Source organism: Balearica regulorum, chromosome 13 (assembly GCF_011004875.1).
Source record: "Balearica regulorum gibbericeps isolate bBalReg1 chromosome 13, bBalReg1.pri, whole genome shotgun sequence".
In the NCBI taxonomy this organism is placed as follows: domain Eukaryota; kingdom Metazoa; phylum Chordata; class Aves; order Gruiformes; family Gruidae; genus Balearica; species Balearica regulorum.
In genome coordinates this window covers 22,111,652-22,133,189 of record NC_046196.1, presented here as the reverse complement: position 1 = coordinate 22,133,189, position 21,538 = coordinate 22,111,652, and the positions used below count along the sequence as shown (strand labels likewise).

Here is a 21,538-nt window from a genome sequence, read left to right as displayed (position 1 = left end):
TTAAAAAAGAGAAAGGAAGAAAGCTGGCAAATACTTTAAGACGGAATGATTGAGAAGTGGACAGGCAGCGCAAAGCTCACCACAGCGAAGAGATGGAGACTCAGAGATCTTTAATAAGAGAGAGCCTGTACATTTTACCTGGCCCCCTTTCCTGTATTTAAGTTTAGAGGCCACCTTGTTTCCCCCAATTGTATAAGTATTTTAATTTGAAAATCCACGCTTTCTTAGGAAGAAATCTTAGATTTTTGAGCTGACCAAGACATCAATCAAGACTCCTGTATATTTCTGTGGTTTTATGGTACGTTGTTAATATAACCTGGAGAGGTTTGCAGTTTTCTTTAAAATACTGTAACAGTTCTCCTGCAGGCAAGAGCCTGGTTTAAAAACAGTCATTTTCAGTTCCTCTCTGTAAAGTCATCTGATTGTAGGGCATAGCATGGAATAGGCAGGAATAAATGCTCACCCGTGTGCTGAATTTTGAAGTACAGGAGGTCCGAGTCAGAAGGAACTAGCAGGCAGGGAACGAGGAGGTGGCAGGAGACCCATCCGGCTGCGTCGCTGCAGTGTGTGTCGCTTGCCACTGGAGGACAGCCGTGCTTCGCCGGGTCTGCCGCTTTGGGGTCTGGCTTTCGCAGAAGGATGTTACACCGTAGGGTGTAAGAGATAAGCATCTCTAAAATAAGAAGTAGGGCAGTCTGTTTCTTTACTGAATGGTTGTAAGAGTCCTTCTGCTTATTTCCTCACACACATCAAGGCCTTTTTGTGAGCATCCTTTGAGCAGAGTCTTGCCTACAGGCATTTATTTGGTCTCAGTGTAAGCCTGGGTTCCTAGGCCAGCAAACCTTTCTGGCAACGTGACTCAAATGCCACAGTGATCATCTGAGTGTGTGTGTGACCTGTTCTTGGTGGACGTGGGATTTTCTGGTGTGTAAGTCCAAGGTGATGCCTTCCTACTGGAGGTCCTGCTTCTGCAGGATCCTAGAGGACACTGGCAAATCCTGGCCCATTGGCACGCTTTCAGGTGACTTAGCGGTCTTGTTGCCAACTTCGATATTGGCGATTAATGTGAAGGTCCTTGCAAGAGCCCCACCTGAACTGCATGTCTTTGTGTCAGTCACTGACCTCTGCTCTGTTTGTCTGCAAGGCACCAAAATGGAAATGCATTAGCTCTGCAGATGGGCTTTTGCCATTTTTTTTTTTCCATCTTAAATCTTTTGTTATTACCCCCCAGCCATTTACCACATTCTTGCATTTTGTTTAGCTCTGTCCTTCCTTTCCCTGCTCAGCTTATTTCACAGTCGCTGTAGGCCAAAGACCAGCCCTCTGTTCTGATCGCCTGCTGCCTAGTGTTAAGTACTTACATCATCTCATCGTGTACTTCAGCTGTTTGTCCATATGGATTTGCTCTGGCTTGAAAAGCTGAGGGGCGGTGAAGGGAAGGAGAGGCCGGATCCCTGCAGGGAGTGCACATGAAGCCATATGTCGGTATTTCTGGGTATCTGGTGCCACCTGGAGACCGCTGCAGCCCATGACATAATGAATATCAAGGCAGCACATGAGTAGATGTCCCTGCTCTGAAGAACAACATGAGCTATATTGTTCTCACAGCAGAAGTGGAGGATGCTAGAGAAGGCAGTAGAGTAAAAGCAAGGACTTGTATGTGTCTTGTCAGTCTTCATTAGCTTTAAGAACTACAGCTGTTTCATGCTTACGTATACACGGCTGTGTATGTCAGGAATGAGTGTGTGAGGCAAGTGCAGGCACTTGCAAGTAGCGTGATGGGAAGTTTAAGTGTTGGGTCAAGACAGGTTCAGTAGGTTCTGCTAGCTAGTCTGAGAGGCCAGTCAATCTGACAGGAAAATGTGGAAGTCTCTCATCAAATCTAGAATGGGAATCTGAACTTTATCACAAGCTTCCTAAGGAAACTGGCAGTTTTGTTCCTTGTTTCAGCAGTAAAATTGACCTTGGAACACTTAACACTTAAGTGTGGGGTATAGTGCTTTCATTTTTTCCAAAGTAAACTACTTGAAACAGAAGTAGACTTACAAAATACTCCTTTACTAAGATTTTTATTATTTTCATTTGGGCAAAAAGAGCTTGAAATTTATAATTTCTTTTAGCTATTGTTACTCTTGAAACAACCTTCCTGCAGGATCAGAATACAGGAATGTCATATTTTACCCTGAGTGCAGAGAAGAATGCTGGATGATCTGAGGAGGAAGAACAACTCAATACTATGCTTGTATGCAACTGTTGTCAGAGTTACACTTAAGGCCCACCTAAACGCTGAGCTTCAGTATTGTTGATGACTCTGTGGGTAGATTTAACACAGGTCTCACGAGGAGTCTACCAGCTCTGAGTCCACATCATTTAAATGGAAGTAAAATTTTCCCCTAGCCTACAAGAACTATATTTGGCTAACTCTGTTATATCCTTTTTATTTTTGTTCTTCAGAGAAGTGTAAATATACGGGAAACAGTAGTTGTTTAACGTGAACTTAAGCCTCACTTGTTTCTTAGTGCATTTTCTTCCTGGAAAAGTTCTGCAGTTCTCAAGTGTAATACTTTCTTTAAGGCTGGCTTTTTACTTTTAACCGTACCTTGAAAATTTATAGCCAAAGACTGCCTCTGATATTGCTAAGCTATGGGAACAAGCTCAATAAGGAATAACACTGCTGTACATCTTGTCTGTGGGATTTGTGGTCTTTGAGAAACGGGAACACGCATATCACTTAATCTCTTCTCCTTGCTTTCCTTCCTTTCCAAGAAACCAGTACAGCTGTCTCACTTCAGGCAGTGTTGTACAATGGTGCTGGTTTATGGTGGTGATACGCTGGGAGAGACCTCCAGTTCTCAAATCCTCTTTTGTGAACGTGGTAGCAATATGTTGCTGGTGTTGAGCCGGTTGTCTTCAGTTAGGCCGCTTGTCCCTCTGGGGGGTTTGTGCAGTTGTTAAAATACACTGGATGGTGTGCAGCATTTCATTCTCTTTGTTTTTACAGCAGGAAGGTGAAATGGAAGGTGAGGCGGTCGAAGCTATCGTGGAGGAATCGGAAACTTTTATTAAAGGAAAAGAGAGAAAAACCTATCAAAGGCGCCGTGAAGGTGGGCAGGAGGACGATGCTTGTCATATACCACCAAACCAGGCAGACGGAGGTGAAGTAGTGCAGGATGTCAACAGTGGTGTGCAAATGGTGATGATGGAACAGCTGGATCCAACTCTTCTTCAAATGAAGACCGAAGTGATGGAAGGTGCAGTGCCTCAAGAAGCGGAGGCTACAGTGGACGACACGCAGATCATAACGCTTCAGGTTGTTAATATGGAAGAGCAGCCTATAAACCTTGGTGAGCTTCAGCTGGTCCAAGTACCTGTACCAGTGACTGTACCTGTTGCCACCACGTCTGTGGAAGAACTTCAGGGAGCTTATGAAAATGAGGTTTCCAAAGGAGGCCTGCAAGAGGGAGAGCCCATGATCTGTCACACCCTCCCTTTACCGGAAGGCTTCCAGGTAGTGAAAGTGGGTGCAAATGGTGAGGTGGAGACACTGGAACAAGGCGAACTTCAGCCGCAGGAAGATCCTAATTGGCAAAAAGATCCAGACTATCAGCCGCCAGCCAAAAAAACAAAGAAAAACAAAAAGAGTAAGCTTCGCTACACCGAGGAGGGCAAAGATGTGGATGTCTCTGTGTATGACTTTGAAGAGGAGCAGCAGGAGGGTTTGTTGTCTGAGGTCAATGCAGAAAAGGTGGTGGGCAATATGAAGCCACCTAAACCAACAAAAATTAAAAAGAAAGGTAAGCTCCCAGTCTGCGAGTGGATTTTGAAAATGTCTTTGTTATGGTGGCACCTTGCAGTATGATTGAAGTGACTGAGTAGATGCAAGTGGGAGTAAAGCTGACATGTGCCCAGTGGCACTCACTCTTTCTACAAGAGTGCTCAGGTCTGTTGTTTCTTGGGCAAACCTCCCATCTTCTTCTGTAAAGAAGCTCACTTTCCTCGAGCGCGATGCGTTAGTATTCGCATACAACTGCAATTGAAAAGATTTTTCTCTTTGCTGTAATACATAAGTAAGTTTGTGTACACGTGGTTTACATCAGGAACCAGCAGTGTAATTAGTTCTGTGGGTTTTTTCCTAACCAGTTGCTGGGTAAGGTGGACGGTGTACAATAATACGGCAGTGGGTGCGTTTGACTTTTCTTAAAACTGTAAGTTTTCTTAAAACTCCACTTTTTAGAGCAGAGAGGGAACACTGAGTGCTGGCATACTAATGCAGTCTGAAGCCAAGCCAGCCATAGGCAGCATCTGTTCCTTAGGATATGCAGTTGGATTTAATGGTACATAATGGTTCCTTGTAGTAGCTACACCTCCAAGAATCTTTCCTTGTCCCTGCTGATCTTGTATGTTATGCAGTAGGCCGCAGTTCTGTCGAGTAAAGATGATTTCCTTCATGGCTAGGTGTAAAGAAGACATTCCAGTGCGAACTGTGCAGTTACACTTGTCCGCGTCGTTCCAACTTGGACCGCCACATGAAAAGCCACACTGATGAAAGACCACATAAGTGCCATCTTTGTGGCAGGGCTTTCCGGACAGTCACGTTGCTGAGGAACCACCTCAACACTCACACAGGTACTCTTGGTTTTGTGTATGTTGGTTCTGTAGAATCTGCTCTGTCGTTAGAACAGATACACAACCAGGATGGATCTATCTTGAATCTAATTCCTCTTATGGAATGAGCTAAAAAGGAAGAAACCATTTTTATTTTCTGCCTGGCCACCTCAGGTGCAGAGCTTGTCCTGTACACAGGTATAAAACTGATCCTGGGCTTGATCTGAAATTACCTGAAGTTACAGAAATGTTTCATTAGTACTTGTGTTCTAAGTTTTGTGTTGCCGCTGCTGCTTGTAGAAGAGATGAGAATGAGGCTGGAGCTGAACATAACGGTATTGAAAATAAAAAAAACCTAACCCCAAGCAACAGATTATAAACTGGACCAATAAAACTGATGGCTAGTAGCACATTTCTGTTGCTCCTTACTAAAGTTTCTGGTATAAAACTACAGGTAGTTGAACTGTGATTAAACTTAAACTGCTTGTGACCTTTCTGCTGGGAAAAAAAAAAAGTTTAATTTGTATCCCTCTTTTTCTCTGTGTACTGATGTTAGATATAACTGGGTGCTTCAAAATCTGTAAGTAACCAAGTGATACAAAAACAAGAGAGCCTGTTTCCTCATTGGAAGGGTTTTAATTCGCCAAGATCGTCAATCCATTAGTTATTTATCCAAAAGTTGTGCCTCTTGTGTATTATTTCCTGCTCTACTCTTTCAGAACATGAAAGCAATGTTGCTAATTCACTAAAACCAACACAACTGTCCCATATTTTCTGTTGTTATTAAATCTGAATGTCATGGTCTTCCTGTTTTGCTGCAAACAATCAGGTACTCGCCCTCACAAGTGCCCAGACTGTGACATGGCCTTTGTGACCAGTGGAGAGTTGGTTCGGCATCGCCGCTACAAACATACCCATGAGAAACCATTCAAATGTTCCATGTGTGATTATGCTAGTGTGGAGGTATGTTAATTGTTACAGTGCTAAACACTTCCTTGTATGCTTCAAAGCTTGTTCACCATCTGTTATAAACTCTGTGCTTAGGCATTTCCTCTTAGCCATTTGTTTAAAAGACTCTGAGGAGAAAAAAAAAAAGTTATAAATCAGGTCTGTTTGGGGAAGCAAATGGTGGGGTTTCCTCAGTTATTGAGAAAATGGTTTGAGAGCATTTATGCACAGAAATCCTAGGTGATACCCATTCCCTCTTTGGAGATATAGTTGTTGTTTCTTAAATTATTTGGCCTTTAGGATGATTGCAGGGATTGTAGCGTGCTCTGTGTTGGAGGAGGCAACTGTCTCCTGTGCAGTAGGATGTACTTTCAGACGAGAGTTGCCCTCCCACTTCAGAAATGTGCATTCTGCTCATTATCTGTCTGTGCCATTAAGGTAACCGTAGGCAAAATTCCTGAGCCTTGACCCATGTACTTAAAGCACAGGAATGAAATGGAGGGCAGCAGCGTTGATGTTTATTTAGATGGATATTACCTCAATATTGGTGAAAAGGAGCTTTGCTAATATTGGGTGATTGTCTAATTTGCTCAAGTAAATTAAGCTTCCTCAAATGCTCTATGCAGTATTGTTACTTATGCTACAGGACAGCTTTTATACTCTGATGGGAAATATGAGCAACATAATGTTAAAAAAAAATTCGATGTGTGCAGTGGGAGAGGATGAGTAGGGGTTTCGGGCTTTTTCTTTCCCTCCCCACACTCCGGCTGCAGTGCTGTAATTCCAGGTCCTGTGATTTGAGTGGTGAATAAGTTGTGTTGCGGTGGTTTTCATAGTATGAATTAGGAAAGAATAACCAAATTGGTCCTTATGTGAGCTTGTGCTGCGTTTTGTAGACAGAGGTTGGTGATTATGCAGCGTGGTCATGTTTGAGCAGAAAATGCCTTAACGTTTGTGTTCATGCTGACCTTTAAGCTAGGTACATGCCTTTGAGATAAAAACAGGAGAAGAAAGGAATTAAGTCACCCTGTTGATTGCAGGGCTAGATTTTAGTTGTTCGTAATAAGAAATTGGTTTATTTTATGCCTCTCTAACTGGAGAGGACCCAAGAAGGCACCCTGTGGAGAAAAATACACTGTATGGGAGACACCAACCCTTGGGCGCATGGTTTCCCAGAGCGCTTTCTTGTGTCTCTCCAGGATGCTTTCAAATACTTTCAGACGCTGACGTGGTCAATAACAATAAGTTGAGCACAAGGCTCTAAATCCGGCTGCACGGAACGTGGGAACAAGCATCAGGCAGGACTGGGAATGAGGTTGGGAGGTGAAGCAGAGTGGGCAGGAGCAAGTGACTGTGTGCAGCGTGAGAGTGGCAATAAGACAGAGTTGTTGGGTTTAGTGGCAAGACAAAAATAAGAATAGACTGCCTTAAACTGATTTCTTGTACTTTTGGCGATCTGACCTGCTCGTCTATGCTAACTCCAGTCTTCCTCTTGACTTCCAGGTTAGCAAATTGAAACGCCACATTCGTTCTCACACTGGAGAGCGTCCGTTCCAGTGCAGCTTGTGCAGTTATGCCAGCAGGGATACCTACAAACTGAAGAGGCACATGAGGACCCACTCCGGTATTGACACCATGGGCTTTTAGTGTGGTGTGTTTTAGTGGCAGAGTGCTGAGGCTGTGTAGCGTGTGTGCTAACACTTAAACAGCAAAAGAAATTAATATTTTGTAGTTTAATACAAAACCATTATAAAGTCTGTAGCCAAAGAGAATGCACCGTGGTTTGTAAGCGCTAGTAAATTCATAACCTGATAGTAATTGCTGCACTGAGAAATAAGCTTGGAGGATTCTGACTGCCAGTTTGACTGTGAGGTGATAAAAAACAGGCGCTTCTAGTAGGAACGGAAGAAGCTTCAACTGGAGGTGGAACACCAATAACAGAAGAAGATTATAGCCATTTATGGTTTGCTTGAGTGTAGCTGCAAAAGCATCTCATGCATGTTCATAAAGATTCTAAATTTTTTATTCAATAGAAATAGGGATGGTTTTGGCACAGAATGTTACTGGAGTGCCAAATTAATCATATTGCTAAAATTGAAGAGGAGGGGGGAAAAAATGCCCTTGCGCATATATGTGAGCATTCAGAACCCTCACCTCCAGTAAAATCTGATGCCGCCTGCTGTCTTCTGGCAGCCTGCGTGTAGGTCGGGCCTTCCGTGCATTTCTCAGAGTAAGGATAATAATTTAAATCATTTGCTTAAAGATTGAACTTGAGTCTCTTTGTAGAAAGACACATACTGGAGCTAAAATTTCTAGAGAAAGAGACGTTATTGAGCTCTGCTTAGAGTTACTACTGCTGTTAACTAGCTGTCTGTTGAAAGTTTCTGGGAGGTTGTTTTGTTTGGGGCTTCTTGGTGAGATTTCCTTTTAATAAAAGTACTTGTGCTATTTTTTTCCTTCTGAAGGAGAGAAGCCATACGAATGTTACATCTGCCATGCTCGCTTCACTCAGAGTGGTACCATGAAGATGCACATTTTGCAGAAGCACACAGAGAACGTGGCCAAATTTCACTGTCCTCACTGTGATACTGTTATAGCGAGAAAGAGTGACTTGGGTATGTATTTCGCATGAAGATTCTACAAAACACTTCCCAGAATTAGAGTTCACATAACCCAACTGCTGTCTTTTTTTTTTCTTAACCTAATACTTCTGTTAACCGCACAAAATGAAGCACAGGCTTAGGTGTGTGGCTGGTAATACATGCTTTTAGCTTACTACAGCTGCTGCAGATGATAAGAATTTTGGGTTTCTTTTCATTATTTGAAAGTGTAGCATGTTTTCCAAGCATACAAGACAAGTTACTGTTTTCAGGCCCATGGGTGCAAGGCATTTATTGAACTTGGACTGATATTACGACTGCGTATGGATTGGGGTCTGAAAAACCCAAAGATCACTTGGCTTGACCTCCTGCACATTGGAGACCATTAAATTTCATGCAGAGATATTCTCATTGCTAAAGCTAAAAGGTTTGAATTAGACCAAGTAGTTTAATTTTCCAAGATGTGGAGCTGTGTGCCACAGACAGGGTAGGAGAGATTAAGTTTCAAGCTCTCTTTTATGGTCTACAAGAAGGTGAAAAATATCGTGCCCAGAGCAGCTGAGGAGAAGGAAGAAGCCATGATTTGGCAGAACTTTCTGTCTATAAACAGAATATCACCCAAGTATTGGGAAGGCAGGCTCCCTTCCAATCAAGGCGAGTGTAAAACGCTACAGTGAGAGGCAGTTTGAGAGGATGGCAGTCAGTTGATGTTGAGAGCAAACGAGCTGATTTACAACAGAGCCAAATTGATGTTAGCTCTGAAGAATTTCTCTTCTAATAATGCTTTAGTCTCCCCTAAGCTACCTCGTGCAGCTGTGATATGCTCTTAGTTGGAGGATTTTTAAAGAAGTGGCTAAAACCTCTGTCAGGGATTATTTGCTGGTATCCCTGTTGCCTTCTAATCCTCTGACTCTGACTTTTAATCCTGCAGAAAATCCTGTTTCCCCCAGTTTATTACCTGGCTTGTGGTTGTATCCAGGCAATTCGGACTAGTCTTAAACATAACACTTCACAGGATGCTTTAGGTTGACAGTTATACGTTACCAAATGCAAGTGTACTGTATCGGCACAGACTGGGACTAATAACCAACTCTAGAATTCCCTGGAAAAACTTGATGGAGTTTTTCTGCAAGACCTTTCTGTCTAGAAATTGTTCTGGTTGCTTTTAATTATGAGTGTCTTAAGTTTTTAGTTGAATCCTAAATTAACTATTTCACTTTTTTTGGCTTGAGCTCAAGAGTACGTAGAGGGAAGATCCCAAAGGGGACTGTAGGCTAGTCCTTTGTGCTTGGAAAGCCGTGGTGATTAAATCCTCCCATTCTTTTGTTCCTAGGTGTCCATTTGCGAAAGCAGCATTCCTACATCGAACAGGGCAAGAAGTGTCGCTACTGCGACGCTGTGTTTCATGAGCGGTATGCCCTCATACAGCATCAAAAGTCTCACAAGAATGAGAAGCGCTTCAAGTGTGACCAGTGCGATTATGCATGCAGACAGGTAAGCTGGTGGGACTGGCACCCCTTAGGAGTGTTAGAACAGGAGCTGAAGCTGCGGTGGAAATCTTAGCTGTTGAGTTTGACCGGCTGTGTCAAGATCAAATTAGCTCCCTAAATCTTTTTGAAGGGTGTGAAGGAAAGTTCAGTGGCCTTTGCTTCTTGGTGTAGTGCTCCCCTCTAGAGAAACACCTTGTAAGTCACAACCTTGATGTATCTGTTGACACAGGGGTAGGAGTCTGTATAGGATGGAAGTTGCTAGGACTCAATATGCCATCAGTCAAGATGCTCTCACATTCCTGCAGGATATTAAGAATAAAGTTTTGGCCTCCTTTTAGCTGAAAACTCGCTCTTCTGTATCCATATGTCTGAGTTCTCAAGTTGTCTTCCTTGTCGTGTCAGGAGCGGCACATGGTCATGCATAAACGGACCCATACTGGAGAAAAGCCTTATGCCTGTAGCCATTGTGATAAAAACTTCCGTCAGAAACAGCTCCTCGATATGCACTTCAAACGATACCACGATCCCAACTTTGTTCCTGCTGCCTTTGTCTGTTCCAAATGTGGCAAAACATTCACTCGCAGGGTAAGGGAATACACTGGTTTGAATAGTGGCGTTTTGGGGTGGAATGAGGCTTTTAGCCCAGGGGAGGGGAACCTGTTTAACCAAAAGGAAAGGTGGGTGAGGTACAAGGCGTGATACAGATCTTTTAAATAGAGCGCCTCTTTCTGAGAGGAAGAGAGCGGGGAAGAGCTGGTATAATTTGGAATTAGTACTAGCACGTGTTAGTGTTGACACCATGAGCAATGCGAAAATGCAGCTTTATGAATAAAAATTAATGAAATTTACCCATTTCCCCTAAATAGTCTTCCTTGGGAAAAAAAATATACATAAGTTACCAGAAATGTGATTGGAAAAAAAGGAGCCAGAAAATCTGATCTTGCATTCAATGCATGTTGCATTTTTTGTTGTGGTTTTTCTCTTCCACTGAGTAGAGCACAATGGCCAGACATGCTGATAACTGCTCTGGCCTAGATGGTGGGGAAGGAGAGAATGGAGGAGAGACGAAGAAGGGCAAGCGTGGCCGAAAGAGAAAGATGCGGTCTAAGAAAGAAGATTCTTCTGATAGTGGTAAGACAGACCTCAGTACATTCTGAGAACTACAGGCCTGTGATTCACTGTGTGTGTTTTGCTGTTGCTTTCCCTGTTCTGCAGGTTTGTTCTGGCACTTGAAAGGTTTTTATCTAGCTGGCAAGCAAAAACTGATAGTACATGGCTAAGTGCAGACAGAGGTGACTGCTTGTGAGGGATAGTATGGATTCTGCTGTTCTGGGCCTCTTCCAAGGCAAAGTAGTTGGAAAAAGCACTGTATGATGCCCTTGCCTAGGCTGTGCCTATGAAGTTCTCTGGGCATGTTTTCAGTGTCCCCAAAGAAACCGTGTGTTTCAGTGGTGCTATGAAATGGCATGTGCTCCTGCTTCATGGCACAGGCTCCTGCTCCCCTGGGTAGCATGTGGCATGTCTGAACAACTCCCCAATGCTGGCAGCATCCCAGACAATGATGGATATTAGTGCTGGCAATCTACAGGCTGTTGTGAAGGTCCTGCTGAGACAATTAAAGGGTCAAGGAGCTGGTGGTGTCTCCGTTTCACAGGTGCGTTTGCATCTATGCTGGTATTCAGAAGATGGCTTTTGAGGCGCTCTGACTTCCTGGTTGACATGCCAGATGAGTTAGGTGCATTTCATAATAGAGTAATAGGGTGGCTGCTATCTGTAAGCTTCTCCAGAACAGGGAGAAGGCAGAAACTGTTGCAGCAGGTAATGATCCACCTTCACTGTGGTGAAGGAAAAACTCAGTCCTAGTCCTCCATCCTACTTGTGAAGGAAAAACTTAGTTATATCTTCAGCAGGAAAATTCAGGTGGAAGCTCAAGAACAACCAGTTCAAAGATGATTTGGCAAAAAAATGTTGCTGATTAGTCTCTTATCTGAAGTGCTTTATGTAATTAATTAAGGAGCAGAGGTTGCAAGAACAGGGATCTTTCTGGCTAGAGAATGTGTATCTGAAATTCTTACGTGGCAAACAGGTTTTATAGGAAATGAGTATGATCAGCTTGCTTGTGCAAACCTTGACTGCAAAAACTGTAGAAATGAGTGCTTAAATTCATGTTTATAGATACTTGAAAAAGTGTGTTGCAGTCAGTTCAATAAAGCGTGGTAATTAGTTGGTAATTTAAAACATGAAAAGATCTTGGAGGCAAAAAGTTAAATAACTGCCTTCATGGAAGGTAATTCAAAATCTGGGATTCTGTAGTATCTGGTTTTTAGCATCTGATTTGTAGGCTTCCAGTGAGTTTGGCCTATTGTAAAAACCCTAATTTTATTTAGTTGATATGGTCTGGGCTTCAAAACAGTTTTTGGAGAAGCTGGTAAAGGGTCACGCTTATTTTATTAGATGAACTGATGAGCATTGTGTGATTGTGGCTCATGCCCCGTGACCGAGAGAATCCCTTCAGCCTCAGTCTGGGTTGTCATCCTCAGGAGCTGTTTGATAGATGTGAAGAATTGACTGATGTAGTTGAGTAGCAGTAAGAAAGAGGTCCTAGCCGCATGCTTGGAAAACTGCATTATTCAGTGTTCTTATCTCTAGATCTGCAGTTTCGTGAGTTTTGACAACTGCTAAATATCTAAAAATGGTGAGCAAAGCTGTGACGAAACAGACCCATCTTGTGCTAATGGGGAAAGTATCAAATAGCAAATGATAGTTTTGTCTCCCGTCTGCCCCAAATTAGACTTAGTTGACAGACGTTGAGGGGGTAAATGTAAAGAAGCTCTAAAAAGGTGTGACCCGAGAAATAAAAAAAATGAAGAACTTTGGCTTGGGGAATATTCCTTGAGTGACTGCGTAGAATAATGCAGCATATACATGCTTTGGTGTAGGTAAGGGACAGTTTGTTTTGCTGCTTTCTGTCTGCTTTGGTTTTGCCTGGGGCATTCCGAACACGATACTGCTAACCTAGTAACTAAGGAGTGATCTGAAGAACAAAGTGTAGAGCAGTAAGCTCAGTTAACAACATAGAAGTTGCAAAAAACCCACAGCTTGCCGTGAGGAATCAGCTCCAAAGTGCAATGAGGTGCAAAGAGTTGGTGTGAATGGGAGATGCCATGATAAATGCTTTGAGTAGACAGGGCCTTGAGAAATATACCTTAATTAGACCTGTCCTGCCTCTGAAGAGAGGTCTTGGGGAAGATCCTCTTGGTCACTGGTTGGTAAATTGTATGTTGATGGCCCTGAAAAGCAAGATGACGAGTCTGCAGGGCTGTGTTTCTAACACGTAAGAATGGTTTTGTGTGGTTCTGCTGCATTCAACTTGAGATTTTGAGGTCTTGGGTGTGAGTCCCAGTGTCTGGGAGTTGCTACCCTGGTTTCCTGTCTGCTTAACACAGAAAGACTGCAGTATGGCATTGCTATTTCTTGAGGGCTAGGACACTTCCTCTTGGATCCTCTCGAGTTCTAGTATTTGATAGAGATATTGTAGTGGCTTCTACCACTACTTATATGCGACTACGCCTCTATTTTCCCACACTTAATCCTCTCCAAATCACCTCGGCCCCTCCCATAAGCACCCCATAAGTAGTCCTGTGTGATCCAAAACTGCCTTTCTCCTTATCTGTTGCATCCCACCCCCAGCCAGCAATTCCTCCTTTAGTCTGAGAGAAGATCTGGAGAGCTGCTGGGACTGACGGCTCTCCTGGGAGTGGCCTGGACAAGGTGTTTGTTCATCAGAAGTTGCTGATTTGGGTTCCCACCTTCCATTGTGCACGCTGTGCTCCTCTGGGTTGTGCAGGTGGGACTTTGATGGGCTGATGGCCCCTCTGATGGGCCCAGGAGTAGCCCAGCAGTGTTTTACTTGGTTCCCCTCCTGCCACTGTGTCTCTGAGCTCCTTTGTGGATGTGCGGAGGAGCTTTTATGGCATACCCTGACATAACTATGTTTCCTTTTGCTTTCTGAAGGACAACTTGTTCTTTCTAATGTGAGGGTAACAGACTAACAGTCTGTGCCACCAGTTTCTTGACAAAGGCCTTGTTTGCCTTCTCTCTCATAAGAGTTGACTCCTTTTTGGATGAGGATTTGATGGTGGTTCTCTGTAGATGGGTGTGTTTCATTCTTGTTTAAACTGAAGACTTACTTGATACGATGTTTCTTACAGAGGAAAATGCTGAACCAGATTTGAATGATAATGAAGATGAGGAGGAGACAGCAGTAGAAATTGAGGCTGAACCAGAAGTCGAGCAAGAGGCTCCTGCACCACCTCCCAGTAAGAAACGAAGAGGAAGACCGCCAGGCAAAGCTGCCACCCAACCAAAACAATCCCAGCGTAAGTCACTATTTGAAGCTTATGTTACACTGCTTGCTTGAGCTGTTTTTTCCTTGGATTCGGCAATTCTTGTAGGAGATCTGCTCCCCTCAGGTGAGCTTATTTAGAAAGTAGATAACTGTACTTGTCTCTACTTGTCTAAGAACTCACCTTTTGCGTGAAATTTGTTAGGAGGGTTTCCTGGTCATGAGGGGACATAGCCACTTCAGACCACACTAAAAGGAGAGGAAGTTATTTTTTCGTTAGTATTATTTCAATTCATTGTTGGCTTCACTAAGGGCAAATGGTGCCTGTCAAATTTGGTGGCCTTCTACGATGGGGTTACAATGTTGGTGGGTAAAGGAAGAGTGACTGACGTCATCAACCTGGACTCGTGCAAAACATTTGACGATATCCTTGTCTCTAAATTGGAGAGACGTGGATGGACCACTCGGCGGATAAGGAATTGGCTGGATGGTCGCACTCAGAGTTGCAGTCAACAGTCAGCATCTTGGGAGGAGGCCAGTGATGAGTGGTGTCCCTCAGAGATCTGTACTGGGACCGGCACTGTTGAACATCTTTGTCAGCAACACACAGTGGGATCGAGTGCACCCTCAGCAAGTTTGCCGACGACACCAAGCTGTGTGGTGTGGTTGATGTGCTGGAGGGAAGGGATGCTGTCCAGATGGACCTGTGTGAACCTCATGGAGTTCAACAAGGCCAGGTGCAAGGTCCTGCACATGGGTGAGGGCAGTCCCAAGCACAACTCCAGGCTGGGCAGAGAATGGATGGAGAGAGCCCTGAGGAGAAGGACTTGGGGGTCTTGAGGGACAAGGAGCTGAACGTGAGCCAGCAATGTGCGCTGGCAGCCCAGAAAGCCAACCGTGTCCTGGGCTGTGTGTCCAGCAGCGTGAGCAGCAGGTTGAGGGAGGGGATTCTGCCCCTCTGTTCTGGTGAGACCCCCCTGCAGTGCTGCGTCCAGCTCTGGGGTCCCCAGGACAAGAAGGACATGGAGCTGGTGGAGCGAGCCCAGAGGAGGCCACGGAGATGCTGCGAGGGCTGGAGCACCTCTGCTGTGGAGACCTCAGGCTGAGAGAGTTGGGGTTGTTCAGCCTGGAGAAGAGAAGGCTGCAGGGAGACCTAATTGTGGCCTTCCAATACCTAAAGGGGCTCCAGGAAAGCTGGAGAGGGGCTGTTCGTCAGGGAGTGGAGTGACAGGCCAAGGGGAATGGCCTGAAGCTGCAGGAGGGGAGATGGGGATGGGATGGGAGGCAGAAATCCTTCCCTGTGAGGGTGCTGAGGCCCTGGCAGAGGGTGCCCAGGGAAGCTGTGGCTGCCCCTGGCTCCCTGGCAGTGTTCAAGGCCAGGTTGGATGGGGCTTTGGGCACCCTGGGCTAGTGGAGGGTGTCCCTGCCCATGGCAGGGGGTGGAACTGGGTGGGCTGTGAGGTCCCTTCCCACCCAAACCAGCCTGGGATTCTGTGTGCAAACTGCTCGCTACTTTTTGCACCGCTTAAGGTGTCTCTAGTACGGTTCCTGGTAAAGCAACTGTTGGTACAGTCACTGCGGTGTTCTTACCTAGGTAAACTTTTGTAAGTAGTACCACAAATGAACATGGTTCAGACCTGGAGCTCTGAGCACAGCGTGAATGCAGATGTAGTTTCAACTCTATAGTGTTCTCTGTAAGAATAGACATTGGTAAGGTAGGAACAAAGCAGGAAGTGTGAATTTGTTCCTTCAAGGGGTAGTGGCTTCCCCAGTGGCTTGTCTGTCTGCTCAGTGCTCCAAGTGTAGCCTGTGTCCTTCCTAGACCCACAGCCTGTGGAAACATCTTACGTTGGATTTGTCAGTAGCGTCACTGAATTCCCCTGAATTGGAAGCTTTGCTTTACACCCACGGTCTTGTTTGCTTACTCTACAAAAACCTTTGTTTGAATAATGTCTTAATATCAAAATGCATACTGGAACCAGTTGTAGTGGTAGCACATCTTCGTACAGGGGCAAGGAAGTAGATGCTTGATGCTTGGCAGATTGAATCGCTCCCCACTGATGTGGGAATGTGTCTTCATTGTGGCCACACCTTCCCTTTCCGTGGAAGAGTCTTGAGTATCTGCTCAAAAGTTATCTGGTGAGGTGTGCAGGCCAACTCTGGAACCAGTAAAAAAATCTGTTGTTTCTCCCCCCCTCCCTTTGTTTTCTGCCCTTCTAGCTGCAGCAATCATTCAGGTTGAAGACCAGAACACTGGTGAAATTGAAAATATTATAGTTGAAGTAAAGAAAGAACCTGATGCGGAAACAGTAGAGGAAGAGGAGGAAGCTCAGCCTGCTGTAGTGGAAGCTCCCAATGGAGACCTCACTCCTGAGATGATTCTCAGCATGATGGACCGGTGATGGAGGAAGACCACGCTGGCTGACTGAACTGGCCTGGGCTGTGTTTAAGCGGCTCAAATCTATTTTTCCTTTTACCTTTTTTTCTTGGCTTTGGGAAATGCATCATTTTAGACCATTTTACCAAACATACTGGGAAATAAAACTTCAAAATGATGTTAGAATGTGATTTAACTAGAACTTGCTGTTTTATGTTAGCATTACAGGATCATGGAACATTAGGAAATATTTTGGAGTCCTTGAGGGTTTCCTGTGAGATGCTTGATTTAGTTTTGCTCTGAACTGCATCGTAAAGCTGGTCCGAGGGCCACGTTTACATGCACCAAGTTTTAATATACAAAAATGGAAGCCTTGACTAGAGTATGTGGTAAACCACTCCGGACTTGCCCTTCCAGTTCCCAGAGTCCTTGAGCCTCCTTCTCTCAGTAGTGTTTTTAACTGTAAATGCAGACTTGGGAGGGTTCTAGACTTTTAAATTTTTTTTTTTGTTGTTGGTTATTTTTGTTTTGCTTTTTCCCACTGACTAGCTCCGGTTCTCCAAGTCGGCTGCACACGGTAGTTTTGGCATGCTCCAACTGGTTTCTGTCCTTCATATGCTTTGCTTTCTGCAAAGCATTTCTGTAATGGTCAAGCTTGTAAATAACTTTTTTTTACATTTTAATCTTTTTCCATTAATTAAGAGGTATGCAAAAAGGCAGTTTAAATAAACCCCAGTATTTTAATTCCTTTCAAACTAAGTGACAAGAGAATTTGATAGAGTGTAAATGTTGGAAAAGCTGTTGATAACCAATCACGTAGAGGAAGAGACGTACCCAGAGTATTGCTTGCAGAACAAGAGAAAACCCACACATGAAATCTGGTTTTGAAGCACACAAAACCGGCATTTCAAACCTGTATAATTAACCTTCTTTTTGAGTTATAATTTCACGACTACATTTTCTTTGCTCTATCTTGTAGTTGTATTTTGTGTTTATGAATCCTATGTTAAGGCAGAAGTGGTGATTTATAAGTGGGTCACTGCAGCCCTCAAAACCTGGGCCAGGAAATTTTAATAGGTCAGTAATTATACAATTTTGGATCTCTGATAAAGACAAAAAAAGAATAATGTGAAATACAAATGATGCCTGTATATGAACTGTCACATGTTAAAATATGTAAGCTTTTTATAGAGCCTCAGTCTTGCTGATTTCAAACAAATTTTTCTTCTATGTATCGCTTTTAAGAGAGCTATCAGTTTAGCTATCAGACTCTAGGTTGATGCATTTTTGTACTTAGCTGTACTGTGTGATATTTTTCATTATTTTAGGAAGCCAACATGGGAAAAAAAAATACTGTTATAAAATATGTAATGGGGTTTGAAAGCTGGGAAGGAGAATATACTGCTGTACAGCTAATAAATAATAATGGATTAACATGTGTGCTCACTGGCTGCTTTCTTTGTGTACGTTAACGGTGTGACCTGGCGGCGATCTCCTCCTAGAAGGACGCTGCGCGCCTGTAGCGGAGACTGGCTCTTCTCTCGCTGTTCTCTCTACCCTGTGCTGAACGCAAGGGACGTTGTCTGGGATGTGAAATCACGGTGTGCCGCACCGTGCCGGCAGCCGGTGAGTGCGCACGTGAGCAAGGGTGGTTACAGCGTGGAGCTCGGTCCCCATGTCCGTACAGCAGCTCCGTTGTGTACGGGGGGCGGTTCCGAGCTGCGGCTCAGCTGGGCTGCGTGGAGGAGCGCGCAGCGGAGAGGTGATGTAAAACGTGCCGCTCGCAAATGTCACTGTTTGCAGCTTGAGCAAGAAGTAACGCAGGAGTAGTTGTTTTGCTTCTGTGCAGTTTTGGCTGCAAGTTGAAATGATTGTAGCTCATGGTTTAGACAGCAGGTTTATCACTTGCATTTCATTCTGGGAGGTGGGACTGATACTTGGGTGGAGTTTCCATGGTGTGTCTTCTCCTAGTTACCTGTGAAAGCAGCTTAGAGAGCCAATGGAGAGTGAGGAGGTAGCTGTACTAGTAGTAGTACTTCTCGCAGAGCTGACTTCAGAGTTGCCGCAAATGGCGGGATAAATATTGAAATCTTAAAAAGCACAAGAGTTTCTAGACTTAATTTTGGCTAGATGTTTGGTGACTAGTTATTTCTGGTCCTGAGAGATGGTCCTTCTTAAACTTGCCAAGAAAAGCCGTCTGGAGGCTGATGCCTGGAACCCCGAGCAAGATGGAGGCTTGTTTCAGCAGGTGGGAGAGGTGAATGTAAGAGCTGCTTCTGCGAGAAGGAGCCGGGTCCGGCTGCAGAGGTGGGTAAACCCTCAAGTCCTTTCTCAGTTGGACAGAGCTGGTGTACTCGCAAGCCCAAAAATGGCTCAGGCAGAGGCCGTGCTCTGAAGGAGACACGGTTTTGCCTAAGCCTGGAGCAGCTAGGGAGGCTGGAAAATGGAAGGTGTCCTCCGGATCTGTTAGGACTACCGCCACCATCGCTTAAACCTGGTGGTTTAACTGACAGGCAGGGGGTGGGAGGTGTTGTGGTGGCTTTGTTTTAATTGGTGACCCATGATGGTGCCCCAAGGAGCACGCTCTAGCAGAGGCCTCCCTCGGTCTGCCGCAAGACCTCCACGGGCAGCGGTTTCTGTACCTAGGTCTGAGGGACCCCAAGGCGTGTGGTGTCACTTCTCGTGGAGCTCGGAGGAGCTGGAGGAAGTGGCTGTGTGCGAACAGCTTGATGGTGGCCTGAAAGGGAGCAAGAGGTGTGTTTGACCAAAGACTACAGGTATGGTTGCTCCTGAGTAGTCTTTGATCTGCTGGTGGTGTGGTTTGTTCCTTGGCAACTCCTGTCCTGCTAGGCAGCAGGCCTGGGGAGGTGAGGTGGGTTTCCAAAGGGGATTGCTGGTGGCTTCTGTTGTGCTTTTTTTTTTTTTCCTAAGCAGCATTGGTTAGCTAATGCAATAGATATGTGTAGCGTTCTTGCATGCAGAGTGGACCTGGTCGTGTATCGTGAGCTGCTTGTTGAATTTTCTCCAGAGACCCAAGCAAGGGGATGGGAGCAGTCACCCTGTGGCCATCCTCCTTTGTTCCTCAGCCTGGTGTGTTACTTCACGGTCTGCTCAGTTGATCTGGTTTCTTCATGCTTGCTCAGCCAATAGTCCTGTTATGCTGCCTGGTTTTCATTTGATTTGAGCTGGGGCTCCTGCCTTGGGCAGCTCGCTCTGCTGCTGCGCCTCTTGCAGGCGGCTGGCTTCCCCTTGGTGGAGCCGCTCTGGAGAGATGCAGGGCAACGTCCCAGCCCGCTCCCGGGGACACGCATCCAGGGCAGCGTCTCGAGCCAGAATGTGGACAGAACATCTCTGCTCAACCCCGGTGCTGTTATTGGGGCTGGGAAAGCTGTGTCCTGGACCATGAGTGAAAAGCCATGGTTGGGACAGATCCAAGGAGCATCGCTGCCTCAGGCAGTTGCTTGGCCTGGCTGGTGTCTCTGGTGCTCAGGACCATGTCCGGAGGGCACAGTGGAGAGGGGCTGAGACCAGCTCTGTGCGACTGCTGCAGCCTGCCAAAGGCTTGTTTGGCTTCCAGAGCTTGAGAGCTCCCACAGGTTAGAGGGACTAACCCTTCTTTAGCCACGGGTGTCAGACTGAGGTGTCATTGGTGCGAACCATGGCGTGCGTGCTTCTGCCTCGTTGGAGGAAAAACTAATGACCTCTTCTACTCTCTTGTCTTCACATCGTCGTAGCAGACGATTCTCCAGGTGAGATGATGACCAATGTAGATCAGGGGACAGCTCAGGAACACTCAGGCAGGGAGACAGCTGTTGGCAGAGCCTCGAAGAAGTGGAGGACACAGGGACACCCTTGCAGAGCAGTTAGTGCTTCCCACCCGGCTCATGGAAGATGGACAGGATCCAAACTGGTGCTGACATGACCAGGCTTGTGGACTAAACTGTCCTCCGCTATCCTAAACTGTGTTGGTGGGAGCAGGGCAAGAGCTGCGATGAGTTTGCTGGTCTGAGCGTGCTTCTAAAAGCAGACTGAAACATGTGCCAGAGCAATGCAAAATCCAAGGAGGTCTTCAGCAGGAAGCCAGGCAAGCGTGGTAGGCAGCCAATGTGGAGAAGCAGGAAGGGAAGAAGGAAGCACATGGAAAGTAGAAGGAGCAGACGTTGCTTGAGTGTGCAGGGATGGAGCTGGGAGAGCCGAATCTCAGCTGGAGTTGGACTTGGAGAAGCACGTGAAGGACAAAAAGAACAGCTGCTGTATTAAGAGGGGCTTCAGCAGCAGTAGGAAGGCTTTGGAAAAATGCAGGACTGCTGCTTAATGGAGCAGAGGACTTAGTGGCAAAGGACATGGAAAAGACCAAGGTATTCAGTGTTGCTCTTCCCTTGAACGTGGCTGATGAGGTCTGTCTTCAGACCCCCCAGGGCCCATGCTTAATGGCAGTCTGAGGGAAACATCTGATGGTGCTGAAGAAACCAGCCAGTGTTGTCACACGCTATCATCTTTGAAAAGTCCTGGTGATCGGGGGAGAGTCATGGCACCTGGAAAAGGGCAAATGCCCCAGCTGTCTTCAAGAAGGGTAAGAAGGAAGATCTGGGGAACTACCCCATTACATTCTCCGAGGAGAAGTGGCTGACTGTGCAGACGAGGGGAGAGCAGTGAATCTTCATCTGGACTTTAGCTTTTGACATTGTCTCCTGTAGCCTCTTCATAGCTGAATTGAAGACATGGGGGCTGAAGAAGAGGATTACTGGGTTGGGTGGAAAGTTAGCTGGGCCACCCTGTCCAGTGTGGTCAGCAGAACAATGTCCAGCTGGTGCTGGTTGTTCATGTTCCCCTCAAGGATCACTTCTAGGGCCAACTGGTCCCATTTTTGGCTCCCCAGCGTAAGAAACCAGCGAGAGGCTGGTGCAAGCCCAGGATGGTTGCCACTGGAGCTCAAGATGGACGAGGAGAGGCCATGGGAGACTGGTGTGACCAGCCTGGAGGAGAGCAAGCAAGAGGAGACCTTACTGCTGTCTGCAAATAGCTGATGGAAGAGTGCAGAGAAGGTTGAGCCAAACCCTTTTAGGAGGTGTCACAGTGAGACAAGAGGCGACAAACTGGAGCAGAGGAAACTCCAGCTCAAATTAAGGAAAACCTGTCTCACCGTAAGCGTGGTCAAACATTGGTGCCCAGG

The 21,538-nt window shown here is 45.6% G+C and overlaps 1 protein-coding gene across 7 annotated transcripts in view; it reads left to right on the top strand.

Moving 5' to 3' along the window:
- The window catches only part of CTCF (CCCTC-binding factor), a 36,982-nt gene extending 19,183 nt beyond the window's left edge, over positions 1 to 17,799 (top strand). For 6 of the 7 annotated variants that reach the window (XM_075765165.1, XM_075765166.1, XM_075765163.1 and 3 more), the window contains 10 exons: positions 3,002 to 3,794; positions 4,456 to 4,626; positions 5,435 to 5,568; positions 7,057 to 7,177; positions 8,019 to 8,168; positions 9,487 to 9,647; positions 10,046 to 10,228; positions 10,639 to 10,774; positions 13,855 to 14,022; positions 16,209 to 17,799. In XM_075765165.1, coding sequence (XP_075621280.1) covers positions 3,014 to 3,794; positions 4,456 to 4,626; positions 5,435 to 5,568; positions 7,057 to 7,177; positions 8,019 to 8,168; positions 9,487 to 9,647; positions 10,046 to 10,228; positions 10,639 to 10,774; positions 13,855 to 14,022; positions 16,209 to 16,390 — 2,187 coding nt within the window. In that variant the 5' untranslated portion in view covers positions 3,002 to 3,013 and the 3' untranslated portion in view covers positions 16,391 to 17,799. The remainder of the gene's footprint in view (positions 1 to 3,001; positions 3,795 to 4,455; positions 4,627 to 5,434; positions 5,569 to 7,056; positions 7,178 to 8,018; positions 8,169 to 9,486; positions 9,648 to 10,045; positions 10,229 to 10,638; positions 10,775 to 13,854; positions 14,023 to 16,208) is intronic. The other variant, XM_075765167.1, reaches the window with a different exon arrangement.
- The last annotated feature ends 3,739 nt before the right edge of the window (positions 17,800 to 21,538 follow it).